The following is a 14,349-nucleotide window of genomic DNA, read 5'->3' as shown; positions in this document are numbered from 1 at the left end:
CAGTTTTACTTACACACGATGTCCTTGGTCGTCACAGGGCACGATGGCTCACTTGGCTCCCCAAACCCAGCCTTGTTCTCAGCAGTGACTCTGAACTCGTAATCTACTCCCTCGCTCAGGCCTTGCACCTTAAAGCGCAGGTCAGGGACCGTCCGCTTACAGGCTCTCACCCATCTCATTCCTCTCCTCTCTTTCCTCTCCACACAATATCCTCTGATCTCACTTCCACCATCCTGTGCTGGTCTCTTCCATGAAATGGTGACAGCAGTCCGAGTCACGTTGTCAATCTCTGGGGTTGAGGGTGGACCTGGTGGGCCTGGACAGAGACAAAAAACAAGGATATGTTGTTCAGATGAAGTATTTTCATTACGCTGTGGTGATTTGCTATTTTATTACTTACATTTGTATTTATTTTAAGATAGTATACACACTGTTATTATATATAAGCCATAAAAACTTACGGAAACTGTCAACCATTTTGACTGGACCAGAGTTGCTCGAGTCTCCAGTGCCATACTGGTTTATAGCAGACACTCTGAAGATGTACTCATTGCCCTTAATAAGTTTGTGGGCCACACATCTGCAGTCCATGACATTTTCAGCAAGCTTGGTCCACTGCAGGCGGCTGGTCTCTCTCTTCTCCACAATGTAGGACTTGATAGAGCAGCCTCCATCCTCCTCTGGAGGAAGCCAGGTCAGAGTGCACTTCTCAGCTGAAATGTTACTAGCTTCAATGGGGCCTGGAGGTCCAGGCACATCCAGGACCTTCACCTTTACATGCTCCTCCTTAATGCCGAAGGGGTTGCTGGCGGTGATGGTGTATTCTCCTGTGTTCTTCCGGCTTGCGTACTTAATGGATAGAGTAGAGGAAGTGGGGGTGCTGGCAATGGTGACGATGTCAGAGGTCTTGAACTCACGGCCTCCCTTGGACCAGACAGAAGTGGGTGGAGGTTTGCCGACAATACTGGAGGCTGAGATCACAATGGTATCTCCAGCTCTGACTGACACTCCATCTTTCATGTCAGGGTCAATAGTAATTGTTGGTGGCTCTGCAGAGAAAAGGTAAGAAAATGTAATTTAAATTGTCAACAGACACAAGTGTTAACTACCAAAATACATGAATCAGTTTTCAGCTTACCATACTCATCCTTGCAGGTCAGAAGATCAGTAGACTCTGAAGGAACACTGATTGCACCAGCACCGTTCCTGGCCCTGACCCTGAATTGATACTGAGATCCCTCAGACAGGTCGCTGACGGTGAAGGCACAGCCCTGGATGTTGACATGATTGGCCTTTGCCCAGGCTTTGCCCCCAGATTCCAGCTTCTCCACCATGTAGCCAGTCAGCTTGTAGCCACCGTCATACTTGGGAGCAGTCCAAATCAAAGTGACCGTGGTCCTGGTGACGTTAATCACTTCAGGCTTGCCAGGAGGATCTAACAGAAAATAAGTGAAAACATTTAAAGTATGCAAAACACTAGACACGCCTATAAAAATAGCATTTACATATTTCCTTTCGGGTATTTATTGTTAAAAAAGAGGAAAAAGAGTAAACTCACCAATAGGATCCAGGGCGACCACAGCCTCAGTGGCCCTGCTGGTCTTTCCCAAGCCGGCCACGTTCATTGCCATCACTCTGAACTCGTACTCTAGCCCCTCTATCAGCCCAGTGACTCTGCACTCCTTTATTCTGAGGGGAGTCTTTGTGGCCCGTTTCCACATCAGACTGTTCCTGTCCTTAAACTCCACATGATATCCTACAGGGAACACACAATTCGCCATGATGATTGCTGTTTGTCATTATTAAACTACAAAATGATATCCATCGGTCTTTTACCGGTGATTGGGGAGCCACCGGTGTCCTTGGGATCAGCCCATGTCAAGATGGCTGACTCATGGCGGATACTCATGATTTCTGGGGGAGCAGGTGCATCGGGCACATCTGAAAGAGCAAGGTGAGGTGGGGGGGAAGGATTGGGAAAAAAGATGAGAAATCAAATCAAACCCAGTGTTTGATCACACTTCAGTTGGTCTCCACATTGTTTCTTGTTTCTAGACCAGACCAGAAAGATGTGATTGCTTCTCGAAATGATGCAACATTTATTTACTTATTATTAGTAAAGAGTGAGATACTCACCGAATGGATGCTGTGCAATTACTGGGTCCGACCTCAGATACTGTCCAACTCCATACTTGTTCTCAGCGGAAACTCTAAAGAAGTACTCTACTCCATCATGGAGCCTGATCACCCTCATGGTGGTCTTCTGGAGGGCTGAAGCCACGGTGGCCCACTTGTTGTCTGTCGTTCTTCTCTTCTCCACAATGTAGTTAGATACTTCTGCACCGCCATCATCTGTGGGTGGTGCCCACTCCAGAGTGATACCATCAGCAGTGATCTCGTCAAACTTAATTGGTCCGCTGCAAATGCCAGGCTTGCCGACCACCTTCAGCTGGAATTTGCACTCCTTGGACCCAGCATTGTTCCTGACATTGATGGTGTAGGTGTCAGCATCTCCTCTGTGGCAGTCTCTGATCAGCAGAGTGGTGAAGCCCTGAGATGCCTCCACGCACATCCGGCCAGTGTCTCCGAGTCCTGTATCACCCTTCTTCCAGGTAGCAGTGGGGTAGGGCACTCCTGTTATAGGGATGTTAATACGCGTGGTGCTGCCCTCCTTCACCACACAGCAGCCATCGAGGAGACTGCTCAGGTTGCATTCAGGTAGCACTAAAATCCAGAGAAATAGGATTTTCAGAATATAGTTGGATATAATTTTATGTTTTAGCAAAACAACAGACTGTAACTAACAGTGATAGCATGATAGCTTCTGTCGCGGGTTTTCTTACCAAACTGGTCCTTGGCAACAGCGGTGAGCTCGGTGGGAGGTCCCTCCCCGGACTCATTGAGTGCTTTGACTTTAAACAAGTACTCCTTTCCCGTGGTCAGCTCGCTTATAGTGTGTGAGCTGCTCTTGCCCTTCATGATCTCCTTCCACTTCTCCTCGCCTTCGCTCTGTTCTACAATGTAAGCGGTGATGAAGCTTCCACCATCGCTGAGAGGCTTCTTCCAGCCCAAGGTGATCGAGTCCTTGGTGGTCTTCTGAGCTGTGAGATCTGTCACCGGACCAGGTTGTTCTGAAGAGGAAGGAGAGCTGGGTTAAGATGGAACATGGGGGTTGTGACAAAAGCAAAATGAATTGATGAAGATGAAGTTAGACAGCCAAAGTAACTACATTCTTGTTTATTTGTATCTAGATCAGTGTTTTTGCTCTACTGTAGTTTACAGCAATCTACTGCACCGTGTCAAAATATATATTCAATAAATGTATGACTTGTGGCCACCTGAAGCTCGCACGCTGCCAGCGGTCTCACAGCCCTCTCCAATGCCATATGAGTTTTCTGCCAGCACTCTGAAGCAGTAAGCCTGTCCGCCCTCCAGATTTGGGATTCTGAAGGAGAGCTTGTGACACTCTGCGTTCACACAGGTCCAGGCCTTCCTCTCGGCCAGACGCTTCTCCACAATGTAGCTCTTCACCGGGCTACCGCCATCAATCACTGGGACCTCCCAGGTGATAAAGGCATGGTTTCTGGAGGTCTCCTTCACGATCAGGTTCACAGGTGGTCCGGGAGAGTCTGTGGAGCAGGAGGAACATGTTTAGACAAATATAACCAATGTTTCAACAACAATATTTGAAAGTGCTTTACATTATTAAAGCGACTTTAGCTGCAATGATTGATATTAAAGCAATTAAACTTGTTAAAAGTGTTAAAAGTGTTAAAAGGATTTGTTTTCTTTCCACCTGTGACAAAACAAACCCACGGTCACTGGAATATTTACTCCTTGTCACTTTCTTAGTTAAGGTTCTTGCGTCTCAAATTCTTACCCCGGACTTTGACCACGATGGTGTAGCTCTTAGAGCCGCTGCTGTTCTCAAGTGTCAGGACATATTTGCCGGCATCGTATCTGTTAACGTCTTCGATCATCAGGAAGGTGTCCCACTCTGATGTCTTGATCAACAGGCCCTGCCTGTCCTTCAGGTTGGCGTCAACTTTAGTCCATGTCACCTTAGGAGCAGGACGCCCTCTAAGTGGGACGTAGAGCCTCATGGTGACACCAGCTCGAAGAACCAACACCTTTCTCAGATCAGCATCCAGCTCAGCTTCAGGAGCAACTAGAGAAAGCAGCAAATAACTTGTTAATTATATTGTAACTGATACACCATGTGTTCGTTCAGGCAAAGGGAACTCTATTTATTCATAATTTGTATCTAATTATTATGTGTAAATGTCAGATGATAACGTGGCGGCATTAGCGTGTATCTGGCTTGCTAGCTTGTGTGCTACAAGTTAGACAAATGTTGTATTCTTACAATGAATAAACAAAATCTTTTACTGATGATTGTGAGGAGTAGGTTTTTTCCTTTTTGTGGGGGGGGTGGAGAGGGAGGTGTTAGGTATCCACGTTAGCTCTGTGACCAGCATATGAACCTCAAAACAAAGTGGTATAATAAACAGTAGATGAACGTACTGAGGATGTCTTTGGGCGTGTGGTTCTCAGGGACCTCGCTGGGCTCACTGTAGCCGATCTTGTTGACAGCGGTGACTCTGAACTGGTACTCGATGTTGTCCATCAGGCCTGTCACTACGAATTTAGTGGCCTGGAGCTTTTTGGGGACATTGCACTTGGTCCAGTCCTCAGCCTCCGCTCGCTTGCACTCCACCAGATAGCCAATGATCTCACAGCCACCATCGTATGCGGGCTTGGTCCAGCTGAGGCTGATGGAGCTCTTGGTGGAATCGACCACCTTGGGGAAAGCAGGTGGACCGGGAGGATCTGTAGAATTATAATCCCGTATTTGTTAATAATTTATAGAAATATAATCACAAACATAATTTCGTAATTAAAAAAAAAAAAATCTGTTTACTCACAGACGGGATCGACAGCCAGTGCAGCATTGGAGGCATCACTGGGTTTGCCCAGACCGGCCTTGTTGATGGCGATGACTCTGAACTCGTACTCTGAGCCCTCCGTCAGCTGAGCAGCCTTGATGGTCCTGTCGATGACGGGCCGGCGGTTGACCTTAGCCCAGGTCAGTTCTGTGGCCTCACGCTTCTCCATCATGTAGCCCAGAATGGGAGCCTTGCCGTCGTTAGCTGGAGCCTTCCAGCTGACTGTCATTGAGTTTTTGGTAATGTTAGTGATGACTGGTGGCTCGCAGGGACCAGGGACATCTGAAGGAAAAACTCCCATTAGTGCTTGACTTCAGAATATTTTACGATGTGCTTGTCAATCATTTCAGTAAATGTTTTCTTTTAGGCCATATCGGTGCACATTATAGGAAGTGCAGCACAAAAGGCTTCAGCTTTAATGGTGTGAACATACCGTATGGATTCTTGACCATGACACCGTCAGTCATGATGGGGTCTCCAACACCGTACTGGTTCTCAGCACTGACTCTGAACTGGTACTCATGCCCTTCAATGAGTTTCTCTACTGAGCAGTCGGTGATGTGTCCGTGGATATTGGAGGTGACCTGTGCCCAATTGGCCCGGCTGGTCTCACGTTTCTCAATGATGTAGTTAGTGATTTCAGAGCCACCATCTGCAACTGGGGGCTCCCATCGAATCTTAACACGGTCAGCAAACACTTTGGTAGCTTTCACAGAAGCTGGAGGGCCTGGTTTATCTGCAGGGGAAACAGGGGCAGGTAAACCTCTCAGCTAATCTTGTTTAGACAAAATCTAGAAAGAAGGTATATAAAAAAAAACTTACCAAGCACCTTGACCTTAACGGTGGCATACTTGGAGCCGTTGATGTTCTGTGCGGTGATAGTGTAGTCTCCAGACTCCTTCCTGGTCACAGCGTAGAGCTCCAGCAGGTGAACGTGTTTCTTCTGGCTCATCTTCAGTCCCTCAGTGGGGACCAGTGGAAGTCCATTTCTCTTCCAGCTCACGTTGGGCAGCGGTTTGCCGAATACCTCAGCATCCAGGGAGACGTTCTCTCCGGCCTTCACCACAATCAAGTTCTTCATGTTGACACCCAGTTCCACACGAGGAGCAACTGCCCAGGAGGAAAAGAAAAAATGATCATCAATACTTGTCAATAATCAGATTTGCCAGCCATAGTTGTTTTGTGCTGTCTGGAGTTGTACCGTTCTCTGCAAAGACCGGGATGGGGTCAGACAGCTCTGATGGCAGGCTGATGTTAATGGCCGTCTTGGCAATGACTCTAAACTGGTATTGTTGACCCTCCTCCAGGCCAGTCACCACGTAGTTCTCCGTCTGGATGTTGATGCAGTTTGCATTGCAGCGAATCCACTTCTCCTCTGGTAGTTTTGTGTATTCCATGTAGTAGCCAATCAGCTTGCTGCCGCCGTCATGCCCGGGTCGGGTCCAAACCAATGACACACAGCTCTTGGTCACATCCATGGCCTCAGGTTTACCTGGTGGGTCTGGTTTGAAGAAACAAAGGTTTGTAGAATCAGTTATTCTGTCTGATATTGAGTGTTGAGTGTGAACATGCAACAACATGGCTTCAAGTGGACCATTCAAATAAAAAGTCTGTTCTTAATTCCAGTTTTTAGAACTGGAACTTCAGAATCTTACTTTACCCAGACAGTCATTAGTTTTTTCCCCAAAATAATCCCTAAAAGTTGGAATTGTAAAGTTTCTTAATTTTTAACTGAGCATTCTTTCATTAAACAAATGACAAGAAAATTATGTTTTCATCGGAAGGACGTTCCGTACCGACTGCACTCCTGGTGGTGATGAAGTCCGTCTGTTTGCAAGGTTTGCCCTGTGCAGCCAGGTTCAGTGCTGACACCCTGAACGTGTATTCCAGTCCCTCGATCAGGTTGGTGCAGGTGTACTGGGTGGCTTTGACCACAGATTCGTTGGCCTTCGCCCACAGAAGGCTGTTCCTCTCCTTCTTTTCAATGCAGTATCCGGTGATGGGGCTGCCGCCATCGCTGCTGGGAGGCTCCCACGACAGGATGACAGATTCCTTGTGGACCTTGTTGACCTGCAGGTTTCGGGGCTCACTGGGAGGATCTATAAAGGAAAACCAGCATTAAGTATGATCTCTGTAAAACTGTTTATCAGCGATGGAGCCACTACAGCTAAATTTAGACTCACCAAATGGATGTCTGGCGATCATCTTCTCAGAATAAATGGGTTCGGAGATGCCGAACCTGTTCTCAGCACGGACTCGGAAGCCGTACTCTTTGCCAGTTGTCAGCTTTGGTATTCTGAAGCTGGTTTTAGTGCAGGATGTGGACACTGGGATCCAGTCCCCCTCGCTGACGTCACACTTCTCTACAATGTAGTTGGTGATGTTGCTGCCGCCGTCCTCTTGTGGCGAGTTCCACAGCAGTGTGCAGGAGTCAATGTCCTTTTCGGTAATCTCCAGAGGAGCTTCTGGAGGTCCGGGAATGTCTGCAGACACACACACGATGAGTCATTAATGATGACAACAATAGAAGAACACATGTAATCAATCTATTATTTATTATTCACAAGTATGATCCGTATATTTTCAATTTTAAAGTAAAGTTCCTGTATTTCAGACTGACCCATAACGATGACTTTGAGGATGTGGCTGATCTTGGCGGTGCTGTTCTCCACTGACAGGCTGTAGTAGCCGCTGTCGTTTCTTGTAACGTTTTTGATCATAAGCGTGCAGGTTGTAGGCGTCTTGACAATCGACAGTCGGTCAGAGGTCAGCACAGCCTCATTGCCCTGCTTCCACTTGCAGACGGGAGCAGGTTTACCTGCCACAATAGCCTCAATCACCATCTTCGATCCAGCTCTGACAGTCACAGTATCGGGCAAGATTACCTTAGGAGCCACTGGAGAAAGGAGAAGAAACAACATATTAAGGATAATGATATGATTTGGTCTCATTCATTTTCTGTGATTATAAGAGTTTAGGTCTATTGACTCACTGAGCTGCTCCTTGATCTCAAACATTCCCTCTGCCTCTCTTGCCAGACTGACTCCCACTGAGTTCCTGGCTGCCACTCTGAACTTGTACTTCTTTCCTTCCTTGAGACCAACCACCACGATGGTCAGGTCTTTGACCACAGAATAAGGAGTCCACTTGTCTTCTGGTGCGCCATCTTCTTGGTAGTCCACCACATAACCGTTTAATTTGGCTCCACCATCTCTGAGTGGCTTCAGCCAACCAAGTGTGGCGCTGTTCTTAGTGATCTCCAACACGTCCATTTTCTTTGGAGGGTCAGGCTCACCTGGATGCAACACAGCAGATGTTATGAAGAAAAGACAAAAGAAAAGCTAAAGAGGAAATGATACAAACGTCTGTGGTGTTACTCACTGATGGGATCGACTGCCAGGTAGGACTTGGGTGAGTCCTGAGGAGCACCAATGCCATACTTGTTGCAGGCTGTGACTCTGAAGTAGTACTCAACTCCAGGTGTCATGTTGGTCACCTTGAAGCTCGTCTTCTTCAGGACCTCCGTGCACTTGTTCCATGTCTTCCTGTCCACCTCTCGTTTCTCCACAATGTAGTTGGTAATTGTACTGCCACCGTCATTGTCTGGTGGCAACCAGGACAGTTGAGCTGATGTCTTGGTGACGTCAGTTGCCTCGAGGCCGCCAACGGGACCAGGGGTGTCTGCACAGGAAACATTTAAGAGTAACTTTGAATGCATACGAAATGTTCCGTGTATTTTTTTATTTGGTTAAAATTTATTAAAAAAAATCAGTTTTCTTACCAAGCACTTTTACACGGACAAAGACAGCTTTCTCTCCCGCTGAGTTGGACAGAGTCAGTGAGTATTTCCCAGAATCCTCTCTGGTGCTTTCAGGAATTACCAGGAATGACATGGAGTCCACCTGGTCAACGTGGCCTCGACGGATCACATTGTCCACACCGACACGCTTCCAGGTAACCTTGGGGGCAGGTCGTCCTCTGATTACAGCAAACAGCCTGATCGGACATCCAGCTCTGACACTCAGACCCTTTCTCAGACTGGCATCCAGCTCGATCTCTGGAGCCTCTGTGGCCATGAAAAGAGTTTGTATTAAAATAATTAACTTCAACTTCCGAAGGGAAAATTAGATTTGCAGCCAAACAAAAAAGCTAAAACTCACAGAAAACACAAGCAGAAAACCGAGAGCTTGTAAAACCATCAACAAAACCAAAGATAAGACGTCAGGAGTGAACAGGACATCTCTAATCAATTACTTCGTCAAAGTATTATTAACATTAACTATGTTGCAAAGGCACCGTTTGCTGTAGTAACTTCTAGTAATAAAAGCCTCTGCCAAAGGAAATATAATATGAGAGTTCATCCATACCCAAAACCTCCTTGGGGAAGACGGCCTCTTTCAGGTAGACGTGGCGTCCCCAGCCCACCTGGTTTTTGGCCGAAACCTTGAACTCATACTCTTGCTTTTCATCCAGCTGACCAATGGTGAACTCTGTGAGAACCAATGGGCCATGGGTGTCAATTTTCGTCCAGCCCTCTGTGGGCTTCTCAGGGTCTGCCTCGCTCTTCAGCCTCAAGTCCAAGCTGTAGCCAATTATTGGGGCACCACCATCGTACACAGGTTTGGACCAGGACAGTGAGATAGAGGTCTTAGTGCTGTCAGCCACCTTCAGCCCTGCAGGGGGGCCAGGGGGCTCTGCAGAGATAGAGGAAAAAAGGTCGATGAATATATGAAGTTCAATGAAAGTGTCATGTAAATCAATTCATTCTGAAGACATATTTTAAAGGGAAAAACTGAGCTGGGACAGCGACTGTAAACTCACCGATGGGATCTTTGGCTGCGACGGGTCTGCACGGTTTGCTGGGCTCGCCAAGACCAACCTCATTCTCAGCCTTCACCCTGAACTGGTACTCGTGGTTGGGAATCAGGTTGGAGACTTTCATGCGCCTCTCGGAGATGGGGCTTTTGGTGCACGGCACCCAGCGGACCGCCCTCTTCTCTTTCCTCTCCAGGATGTAACCAGTGATTGACTTTCCTCCGTCGTTCTCAGGAGGAGCCCACACCACTGTCATCTCCTCTTTACTCACCTGCATTAAAGAAATTTAGTTAGTTCGATAAACCTGTTTCCACATCTAGGTCAACCATGGATGGAAAATGTACTTTGACTAACCTTGGTGACCTCTGGGGCCTCAGGGGGCCCAGGTTTGTTGAACTGAGTCTTGACAGTGACAGGCTTGCTCTCCATGGCAGGGCCTGCTCCCATCTTGTTCTCAGCCCTCACTCTGAAGATGTACTCATTGCCCTCCACGAGACGAGTGACGTTGCAGTACGGTGTGACCACAGAGGATGAGTAGGTTGACCAAACCATCCTCCTGGTCTCACATTTCTCCAAGATGTAGCTGTCCACCTCACAACCTCCATCATCCTCTGGAGCATCCCAAACCACTCTGCACTTGTCTGCGCTGAGGCCTGTAACCCTCAGGTTCCTTACAGCCCCGGGGACATCCAGGACATTAACGTTGGCGTATGCTGTGAAGGTGCCGGCCGAGTTAGTGGCAGTGATGATGTATTTTCCGGTGTCGGTGCGTCTGGACTTGGTCAGGAGGAATTTGGAGTAGTCCGACCCAGTTTCATAGCTGATTCTCGGGTTGTCTCCAACAGCCTTGTCTTTGGTCCATTTGACTTCAGGCTGGGGTTTTCCTCTCAGGCCGGCCTCCATCCTAACCGACTCTCCAACCATCACTGTCAGAGCTCCAGCCAGCTTCAGATCAATGACAGGCTTCTGGATCTCCTCCCTAACCACTATATCAGCAAGACTCACCCAGGTACTTTCACCTCCCTCATTAACAGTCTGCACCCTGGATAAGAAAATAGAATATTTAATTATTTTAAAGACACTTACATTAGACAGGTAAATATTCCAGGAGGCACCATGCAAAAGAAACAGTAAACGAAGCAACATACCTGAAGGTGTACGTCTGATTCTCTAGACACTTGTCAGCCAGGAAGAAGGTGTCGGTGAGAGGGCCAGTGTTGAGTTTCGCCCACTCTGCAGCATCTTTGACTTTGCACTCCAGGTTGTAGGAGAGGTTGGGGCTTCCACCATCATAGTCTGGCTTCCTCCATCTCAGGTAGACATAGTTTTTACCAATGTCAGTGGCTCTGAACTTCTCAGGCTCACCAGGCTTTTCAATGGGGTCAATGGCCATCAGAGGGGTCTTGGTCTCAACAGTTGGTCCAGGTCCTACCTTGTTCTCTGCACAGACACGGAACATGTACTCATGGCCCTCCATCAGTTTGGCCTTGATCTTGCGATTTGTGCAGTTGGAGGAGATCATGGACCACATGCACATGCTAGGCTCACGGCACTCCACAATGTAGTTTGTGATCTCAGATCCACCGTTGTCTTTAGGGGCCTCCCAGTTGATCATGCATGAATCCTTGGTTGAATAAGTAATGTGCAGGCTCTGGCAGTGGCTGGGTCTGTCTAGCACATTGACTGTGATTGTGCAGGAGGCTTCTCCGCCTACGTTTGAAGCCTTAAGGACGTATTGGCCATGATCGGCTCTTGTGGCCTCCTTAATCTTCAATTGGACCAAGGGGAAGTTCTGAGTGATGGTGACGCGTTTGTTGTTCTCGAAAACTGTCTCCTCCTTTGACCAAATGACCTCTGGGTCAGGACGGGCCTTAATGTAGCCGATAATGTTGATATTGTGTCCGGCACGCACAGTGAGACGCTCTCTGCAGGAGGCCTCCATCTCTATCTCTGGAGGGATGAGGATATCCTGTGTCGTGATGGACTCTGGGACTTCTCTGGGTTCTCCATCTCCGATCATGTTTGAGGCACAGACTTTGAATCTGTAGGTCACGCCCTCTTCCAGTCCCTCCACCCTATAGGCACACTGCTTTACGAAGTCTTCCAGGTTCACTTTTTTCCATTCGTCCGTATCTGCTTTCTTTATTTCCACATTGTAGCCCAGGATGGGGCTGCCGCCGTCTTTATTGGGTTTGGTCCAGACCAGGTCTGCAGTGGTCTTGCTGTAATCTTTAACTCTGGGGTTCACAGGTGGACTTGGGACAGTGATAGGCCTGCAGGGCTTGCAGGGGTCAGAGATGGGGGAGGGTCCACTGTAGCCAGCGATATTCTCAGCAAACACTCTGAACTCATACTCATTGCCCTCAAACAGACCCAGGACTCTGTACCTCAGGTCCTTGCAAGGTGTCTTATTGACACGGATCCATTTTCCTCCCATGTGTCTGCGCTCAATGATGTAGCCATTGATCTGGCTGCCTCCATCAGACAGGGGCATGGTCCAGCCGACTGTGACAGCGTCTTCTGCAATATCAGAGGTCTGTGGCTTACCAGGCTGACTAGGTGGCATGAAGGAGTGCTCAGCAACAGTGGGCTTGGTCTCCAGAGGAGCACCAATACCCATCTTGTTCTCAGCACGAATGCGAACTACATATTCCACTCCCTTCTGGAGGCGGGTGATCCTGAGCTGGGTAGCGAGGCTGCCTGAGACAACACCTCCCCAGGTCTCCTTGTTGGACTCCCTCTTCTCCACAATGTAGTTGGTGACAGGGCTGCCACCATCATCCTTAGGAGGACGCCATTCAATCATCATTGAGTCAGGAGCAACTTCCAGGATGTTGGCAGGTCCAATGGGAGCTGCTGGAACATCCAGGACACTGACGTTCAAGCCCACTGTCTTGCTTCCAGCTGGGTTGGACACAGTGAGCAAGTAGGTACCACTGTGGTTCCTTGTGCACTCATTGATGCTGAGCACAGTGGAGAAGTTGTCAGTGTCGATCTTGATGTTGCCCTGGCTGGTGATCTCCTCTCCATCGATGGACCACTTGGCAGTAGGAACAGGGATTCCTCTCATGATAGCTGGCAGCCTGATGGTGGTGCCGGCCTTCACAACGATGCCTTCAATCAGCTTCACGTCCACCTCAACGATTGGAGCCACTGTGGACATGCATACAGAGCAGGTCATGCTTTGTGAATTGTCATGTTGATTGACCTAACCCGAACCCAAATCTACCAATTTTAACGCTTACATCTATTTCAACTGAGAAAAACTCTTAACGTATATAATACATATATTTAACAAGATGGAATTTAGACTGTTGAGATTTCATCTTGTGTCTCACCCAGTTTCTCCTGGCAGAGGATGGGCACGGTGGTGTCGGGTCTGCTCAGGCCAATGGCATTCTCTGTCCTCACTCTGAAGCGGTAGGTCTTTCCTTCCTCCAGGCCAGTCACATGACTCTCTGGGATGCTGACCATCTTCCACTCATCCCATTCCCTCTCTCCCTCCTCCTGATACTCCACCAGGAAGCCTGTTATCTCACTTCCTCCATTGCGGTCAGGCCAGTTCCAGACCAACCACACCTCGGTCTTGTCCACGTCGACATGGTGCAGGTCTTTGGGAGGACCAGGTGGGACTGAAACAGATATTTAGATTGGTACTAGTGAGTTCATCCCAACGAAGACTCAACCTTTCATGGCTCCAAACAAAATAATCCTTTTCTGTTTGTTTTTACAAATACAATTTCAAGAAATGTATCATCTGTGTATTAAACTTTACTTTTCTTTGATACATTTTTTTTTTGTGGTAAAACTGGACAGACTGAAAATCATGAATCTGTTGATAAAGCATGCTGTTACTCACAGAGTGGGTTCATTGCCTTGATGGCCTTGGGCGTCTCAACGTACTCGCTGCGGCCGTACTGGTTCTCAGCAGCGACTCGGAAAACGTAGGCGGTGCCCTCCATCAGGTGCTTCAGCGTCATGCTGCGCTTCTTGGATGTGGAGCAGACGGGGACCCACTGAGTGGATGTTGTGTCTTTCTTCTCCACCACAAAGTTTGTAATGCGCACACCGCCGTTGTCTTCTGGGTCCTTCCAGGAAAGGTAGGCAGAGTCACTTCTGACATCCGAGGCCCGCAGGTGCTGGATGGGTCCAGGTTTGTCTGAAGAAAAACGAGGAATGTCACAGAGATTGACTTTCATTTCCAAACGCTCATGTATCTAAGTTCATAATCAGTTTGTGGATTCTTACCCAGGACCAGCACAGTGCAGGTGACGGTCTTGGATCCGGCTGGGTTCTCCACATTCAGGGTGTAGTCTCCACAGTCACCACGGTTACAGAACCTCATCTCCAGCTTAGTGCCTGAATGGCTGGTGTCAATGTCCGCCCTGGTCGGAACCTCAGCCTCGTTCTTTTTCCAGGTGACCTTGGGGAACGGGGCACCTTTGATGGCTGCCATCAGAGTGATGTGAGTGCCGCTCAGGGCCTTGATCTCTCGGGTCATTGCGGCATCCAGAATCAGCTCTGGAGGCTCTGAGGTTGTGACGGAGGTGAAGAGAAAGGACATGAAGGAGATTAACAGACCAATCAG

At 48.2% G+C, this 14,349-nt stretch overlaps 1 protein-coding gene across 1 annotated transcript in view; it reads right to left on the bottom strand.

Moving 5' to 3' along the window:
- ttn.2 (titin, tandem duplicate 2) overlaps positions 1 to 14,349 on the bottom strand; it is a 174,511-nt gene that overhangs the window by 44,740 nt on the left and 115,422 nt on the right. Inside the window, exons 160-186 of the mRNA XM_062402154.1 lie at positions 14,010 to 14,291; positions 13,621 to 13,920; positions 13,100 to 13,393; positions 10,910 to 12,914; positions 10,116 to 10,803; positions 9,768 to 10,032; positions 9,314 to 9,640; positions 8,728 to 9,012; positions 8,328 to 8,627; positions 7,939 to 8,241; positions 7,567 to 7,842; positions 7,130 to 7,429; positions 6,743 to 7,045; positions 6,148 to 6,447; positions 5,769 to 6,056; positions 5,380 to 5,682; positions 4,926 to 5,228; positions 4,525 to 4,830; positions 3,881 to 4,168; positions 3,339 to 3,629; positions 2,844 to 3,131; positions 2,137 to 2,724; positions 1,837 to 1,941; positions 1,559 to 1,756; positions 1,139 to 1,435; positions 462 to 1,049; positions 14 to 316 (exon numbers count right to left, since the gene is read on the bottom strand). Of these exons, the coding sequence (XP_062258138.1) occupies positions 14 to 316; positions 462 to 1,049; positions 1,139 to 1,435; positions 1,559 to 1,756; positions 1,837 to 1,941; positions 2,137 to 2,724; positions 2,844 to 3,131; positions 3,339 to 3,629; positions 3,881 to 4,168; positions 4,525 to 4,830; positions 4,926 to 5,228; positions 5,380 to 5,682; positions 5,769 to 6,056; positions 6,148 to 6,447; positions 6,743 to 7,045; positions 7,130 to 7,429; positions 7,567 to 7,842; positions 7,939 to 8,241; positions 8,328 to 8,627; positions 8,728 to 9,012; positions 9,314 to 9,640; positions 9,768 to 10,032; positions 10,116 to 10,803; positions 10,910 to 12,914; positions 13,100 to 13,393; positions 13,621 to 13,920; positions 14,010 to 14,291 (10,374 nt within the window). The remainder of the gene's footprint in view (positions 1 to 13; positions 317 to 461; positions 1,050 to 1,138; positions 1,436 to 1,558; positions 1,757 to 1,836; positions 1,942 to 2,136; positions 2,725 to 2,843; positions 3,132 to 3,338; positions 3,630 to 3,880; positions 4,169 to 4,524; positions 4,831 to 4,925; positions 5,229 to 5,379; positions 5,683 to 5,768; positions 6,057 to 6,147; positions 6,448 to 6,742; positions 7,046 to 7,129; positions 7,430 to 7,566; positions 7,843 to 7,938; positions 8,242 to 8,327; positions 8,628 to 8,727; positions 9,013 to 9,313; positions 9,641 to 9,767; positions 10,033 to 10,115; positions 10,804 to 10,909; positions 12,915 to 13,099; positions 13,394 to 13,620; positions 13,921 to 14,009; positions 14,292 to 14,349) is intronic.

The sequence above is a fragment of the Platichthys flesus genome, chromosome 13 (genome assembly GCF_949316205.1).
Source record: "Platichthys flesus chromosome 13, fPlaFle2.1, whole genome shotgun sequence".
NCBI classification, from domain to species: Eukaryota; Metazoa; Chordata; class Actinopteri; order Pleuronectiformes; family Pleuronectidae; genus Platichthys; species Platichthys flesus.
The sequence above is the reverse complement of the archived record's forward strand: the minus strand, read 5'-3'. Positions and strand labels throughout refer to the sequence as shown.